General features: G+C 39.5%; 1 protein-coding gene across 1 annotated transcript; it reads right to left on the minus strand.

Annotated features, from left to right (window-relative positions):
* Positions 1–4,360: 4,360 nt before the first annotated feature.
* Positions 4,361–5,326, minus strand: LOC119537945 (olfactory receptor 56B4-like). The gene has a single exon (XM_037840585.1). The coding sequence runs from the start codon at positions 5,324–5,326 to the stop codon at positions 4,361–4,363; it is 966 nt and encodes a 321-aa protein (XP_037696513.1).
* Between the last annotated feature and the right edge of the window lie 674 nt (positions 5,327–6,000).

Below are 6,000 nucleotides of genomic sequence, written 5' to 3' on the forward strand. Positions count from 1 at the left end.
ACAGCTGTTTTAAAACAACTTTATGGAGACATAATTTATTTACAACAAAATGTACCAATGTTAGCAGTAAACTTTAATGAGTTTTCACAAATGTTTAAAAGTCATGTAAATTCAACCAGAAAAAGATATAGAACACTTCCATCATCCACGAAAGTTCCCTTGTTCCCCCTCACACAACTCCTGGCTTCGACCAAATCTTGATCTGTTTTATATCACAGTAGATTTAATTAGTCTTTTCCAGAGTTTTATATACATGGGATCATTCCATTAGCTCCTTGCTTTTCCTTTCTTTTGCTTAGCACATTTTTGAGATTCTTCACTGGTTTGTGTATTATAAATTCATTCATTTTGTTGCAGAGTAATATTCCATCGTCTGAATACACCATAATGTTTTTCACTTGGCCAGTTGATGAACGTTTGGATTGCTTGAAATTTTAGGCTGCTATGAATAAAGCTGTGGTGATGGTTAATTTCCTGTGTAAACTTTGCTTAGTCATAGTGTGCAGTTGTTTGGTCAAGAACTATTCTGCTTGTTACTGTGAGGGTATGTCACAGATGGGATTTGCATCTATAATCAGTTGATTGCATCTGGAGTTGATTGTGTCTACAATCAGAACAGGAGAATATCCTCAGCAATCTGGGTTGGCTCCTCATCCAATCATTTGGAAGTGTTAAAATCCAGAACTGAGGGTTTTAGAGGTCAGAAGACCAATTTCTGCCTCAGCTTCGGCATTGGCTCTTCCTGGAATTTTCAGCCAGCCAGCTTCCCCTGGGGCTTTCAGACTAAGGATGTCAACATCACTTTTATTAGTTTCCAGCATGTGGCCTGTCCTATGGAGTTTGGACCTGCCGGCCCCTTGGTCACATGACTCAATTCCTTATACTAAATCTCATTATATGTGCTGTTGGTTCTGTTTCTCTGGAGAGCCATGATTAATACTGCTGCAGTGAACTTTGGTTTACAAGTTCTTAGATGACATATATTTTCTTTACTCTTGGATAACTACTCAAGTGTGAATTGCTGGCTTCTATACTAAATGCATGTTCATTTTTATGAAAGAAATCTGCCAAACTGTTTTCCAAATTGTTTGTAGCATTTTACATTCCCACAAGCAATGCATGAGAGTCCCAGTTGCTCTGCATCCTTATCAGCACTTGCATTTCTCTGAAGACTGATTATGTGGAACATATTCTGACTTTAGCATTGTGCATCACTATTAAAATATTCCTCTTCATCTCTAGGAATGTTCCTCCTCTTAATATCTTGCCTTAATCAGCTTAGTACAATGACCCAACATTCTCTTGTTTTGTGTTTCCATGATATATTTTTATGATTCCTTTATTTTCAGCCTTTATACCTCCTTCTATTTAAAGTGTGTCTTTTGTATATATTAAGTCTTACATTCTAGGTCTTTCACTTGGAAAAAAAAATAAAGACAAAGAAAAAGAAAGAGAAAAAACATGACAGCTAAAAAAGCAACAAAAGGAAAGATAGAGTTAACCTAAAGTAGAATAAAAGAGTCAGACAACATCATCAATGCCAAGAGTCCCATACCTCTCCCTTATGTCCCCCTCTTAAAGGCATTTAGCTTTGGTATATTGCCTTTGTTACATTAAAGGAAGCAGAATAAAATGTTTCTGTTAACTACAGTCTCTAGTTTGCATTGATGGTATTTTTTTCCCCAATACCACCCTATTTTTAACACCTTCCAAAGTTGACATTCATTTGTTCTCCCTCATGTAAAAACATATTTGTACATTTGATCACAATTGGTGAACACTATAGAGTTCACTGAGTTATAAGTCCCAGTCTTTATCTTTCCTCTTTCCTTCTGGTGCCCCACATGCTCCTAACCTTCCTCTTTCAACCATTCTCACAGTCATCTTTGTTCAGTTTACTTACATTGCTGTGCTACCATCACCCAAAATTGTTCCAAACCTCTCACTCCTGTCTTTTCCTATCTGTCTGTAGTGCTCCCTTTAATATTTCCTGTAGCGCACATATCTTCTTCACAAACTCTGTCATTGTCTGTTTGTCAGAGAATATTTTAAACTCTCCCTCATATTTGAAGACAGTTTTGCCAGATATAGGATTCTGGATTGGCGGTTTTTCTCTTTCAGTATCTTAAATATATCAAAGCACTTCCTTCTTGTGTCCATGGTTTCTACTGAGAAATCCACACATAGTGTTATCAAGCTTCTTTTGTATGTAATGGATTGCTTTTTCTCTTGCTGCTTTCAGGATTCTCTCTTTGTCTTTGACGTTTGATAATCTGATTATTAAGTGTTTTGGTGTAGGTTTATTCAGATCTATTGTGTTTGGGGCATGCTGTGCTTCTTGGATCTGTAATTTTATGTCTTTCATATGAGATGGGAAATTTTCATTGAGTATTTCCCCTATTATTGCTTCTGCCCCTTTTCCCTTTTCTTCTTTTTCTGGGATACCCATGACATGTACATTCATGCATTTCATGTTGTCATTCTTCCCCCGAAATGTGATTATATTTTTCCATTCTTTTCCCTATCTGTTCTTTTGCATGTAGGATTTCAGGTATCTTGTTCTCCAGTTCCTGAATGTTTTCTTCTCCCTCTTGAGAGCTGCTGTTGTATATCTCCATTGTGTTTTTCATCTCTTGTGTTGTGCCTTTCATTTCCATAGATTCTGCCAGTTGTTTTTTCAAACTTTCAATTTCTACCTTATGTTCGCCTAGTGTTTTCTTTATAGCATTCATCTCTTTTGTTGTACCTTCCCTTAACTCACTGATTTGGTTTTTCATTTGATTTAGCATATTTCTTTGAAAATCTTTAATAGATTTTTTCATGAAAGTGAGACAGTATCTCAACTGTATTTTGACTGAGGTGTAAGTTTGTTCCTTTGACTGCGCCATATCTTTGTTTTTCCTGGTATAGATTGTAGTTTTCTGTTATCTAGGCATCTGGTTTCCTTGGTTACCCCTGTCAGATTTTCTCAGACCAGAATGGGTTCAGTTCTCAGAAGGGGGTTATATTCAGGGTGTATCTTAGAAGAATGACAGACTTTCCTGTGAAGTCTCCAGTCACTGCGCTTTTCCTAATGTGTCCAGCTGGTGGCACCTGTCACCCTGTCACTCCCAACTTGTGTAAGGAGATGTGGCACCTTCAGTTTCTGTTTTGGCTTTTTTTCCCCCAGGCTCTAGGGTCCAGTTCTGAAGGTAAGCTGGGCCCTACCTCCTTACTCTTAGGGAACATACACCCCTAGGGAGTTATTATTTGCAGTTGAATTGTCTCTCTGACTCTATGACTCCACCCCTGTCTGGGTCAGAGTGATGGGAACTGAAAGTGGCTGAGGCTTTCTCCACTGAAAATGGCTGTGGCTCTCTCCTCTGAATCCCTCAGGTTATAAGAGAGTAAAAGGGAAAGAAAGCCCCCTTTTAAAGCCAGTACAAGGCCCCGCCCAGTTTCACTTTTCAGCCAGAGGTAACACCTGGTCTTCTGGGCTCCCCTCCCAGGACCATTGAGTCTTCTGGCTCTTTAAGGTCAGTTGTCACTAAAAGCTTCTGTCTGCTTTTTGGGGGTTTGTAGCTTGTATTCAGCAGCCCACATTTGTCAATTAAAACGTCAGTTGGAGCTTGGTTGAGCTATATTTGCTAGCTGGGAGAGTGCTGCTCCCTACCACAGCAAGGTTTTGTACCTCAGCCTGCTGTTGGGGGAGGGGGCTGTCAGCATAGTTCCTCAGTTTTTACTTACAGAGTTTATGCTGTGATTTCAGGCATTCCTCCCAATCCAGGTTGGTGTACGATGTGTGGACAGTCACAGTTGTCCCCCAGCAGTTATTCCAAATTATTTACTAGTTGTTCCTGGTTGTTCATTAGTTGTTCCAGGGGACTAACTAAATTCCGCTCTTCTCTATGCCACCATCTTGCTGACCTCCCTTGAATGCTTTATTTTTAGTATTAATAATATAACATGAATTTCTTTATACCTACAAGCATTTAGAATATTTCATTTCAATATCTTTGTAAAAGTAAAATTACTAGATAAACGAATTTTAACATTGATAACAATGCTAATTTTCCCTGTTTGTTTATTTGGATGTTTGGGCCAATTTTATGTCTCACCGAATGTATGTAAGAATGTTAAGCTTGGGGTGTCCTGAAGATTCAGGATCATTCCATTTTCTAATATTACTTACTATCTAAGTAAGAGGAAATTTATTTGTAATTTTAATTTGCATATTTTGGTATATGAAGCTGACAGATTTCATGATATAATTGGCCATTTTCATTCCTAGAGAGTGGTAAAGGCAGCACTACTGCCCAGGTCCTTTGAGAACTAAAACTCCTCGGTCCCTTCCTAAGACTTAATGCTTTCTAAGCTGGAGTTACTCGGTGGCCATGTCTCCACCCAGCCTAAGCAGTCTCTGGAAACCCAGTCTGAGCTCCTGCATCCTGAGTGCATAGACCATGGGGTTGAGTGCAGGGGGGATGACATTGTGCAGTACATTAAGGAGTACAGGGATGAGGGGAAGCTTTTTCTCTACTAAGTGTGTGACAGACACCACGACGATAATTGAGTAGAAAAAGAGGATGAGGATGAGGTGGGAGCTACAGGTGCTCAGAGCCTTGGACATTGCTTCCCCTGAGTTCAGCCTGAACACAGAACGGAGGATTAGAGCATAGGAAGAAAACACCAGGGCCATGTCACTCCCAACCAGGACCCATGCTAAGATAAGTTGGTAAAATTTGTTCACAGTGATGTCATCACAAGCCAGGCTGATAACCCCCAAGTTAGAGCAGAGGCAGTGCTGAATCTCATTCCTGGAGCAGTAGTGTCTCTGGGCAGCCAGTATGGGCACTGGGATGGTCAACAGGCCATTCCTGAGCACCATGAATCCTGTGGCTTTGATCACAGAGGCTTCAGTGACTATGGAAGGGTATTGAAGGGGGTGATGGATGGCTATGTATCTGTCCACTGCCATGCAGAAGAAGATACCAGACTCCATGCAAAGGAAGTAATGGATGACATAGATTTGAGCAAAGCACTCAGGAAGGCTGATGGCCTTGGCATCAAACCAGAAGATGGCCAGGATCTTGGGCATGATGGTGGTGGCCAGGCCAATGTCCACCACTGATAATATGCCCAGAAAATGGTACATGGGCTCATGGAGCATGGGCTCATGTTGGATGGTGATCATGATGAGGAGATTGGCACCAAGAGCTAAGAGGTAGAGTAGAGCCAGAGGCAGGGAGAGCCAGTGCTGCCACTCATGAATTCCTGGGAGGCCCATCAGGATGAAGTGGGAATTCTGGAAGCTGGAACTGTTTGTAACACTGGTGGAGGTATCCATTGTACAGGTGCCCTGTTCTCAGTGTCTGTCCATAAAACTGAAATAGGAAGGAAATTGTGCTTGAAAGTGTGCATGACACTTATGATTACAGTCCCCTTTCTTGTGAACCAGTTCCTTTCATCATGACTAACCCTCATCTTTTCTTTGGCTCCTGGAAATATTCCACATAGCACAACAAAGAAAGGCAATATAAGTTCTACATGGAAAGGTTTGAATATTTATTTGTCATCTCAGTTGCCTGTCTAATAAGGAGGTCCAAATCCATTGATGATTATTTTACCACTAACAGAAAGAAAATGTCAATATTTGGTATATTTAGTCCCATTTTTCTTTTTGTTTTTAAGCATTTTACCTCATTATATGGAGATAAGTTTTTATTTTGCCTTTGTTAACATTTTGTTCAAAGTCATGGAATGGGCATGCAGTAACTTATTCTTGAATGGTGGAATAAATGAACTAAACAGTTTTCCATATCATAAAGGACAATTTGTAATCTTCATTTTATTACCTGTTTTATCTTTCTACATTTGGCTATTCATTAATTTATGACCACATTTTGCTATTAATCTATTCAAGATTTTCAGGTTCTTTCCTTTGAATATAATTCAAAAGTATTATAAAAGTGGTACCTTTAAGGGCATGTCCAGTTAAAAATTTTATTTCTAATAGTATTT

The sequence above is a fragment of the Choloepus didactylus genome, chromosome 6 (genome assembly GCF_015220235.1).
Source record: "Choloepus didactylus isolate mChoDid1 chromosome 6, mChoDid1.pri, whole genome shotgun sequence".
NCBI lineage: Eukaryota > Metazoa > Chordata > Mammalia > Pilosa > Megalonychidae > Choloepus > Choloepus didactylus.

What these genes read in the sequence shown, in the direction of transcription:
- LOC119537945 (XM_037840585.1), bottom strand. Translation starts at nt 5,326, where the DNA reads ATGGATACCTCCACCAGTGTTACAAACAGTTCCAGCTTCCAGAATTCC.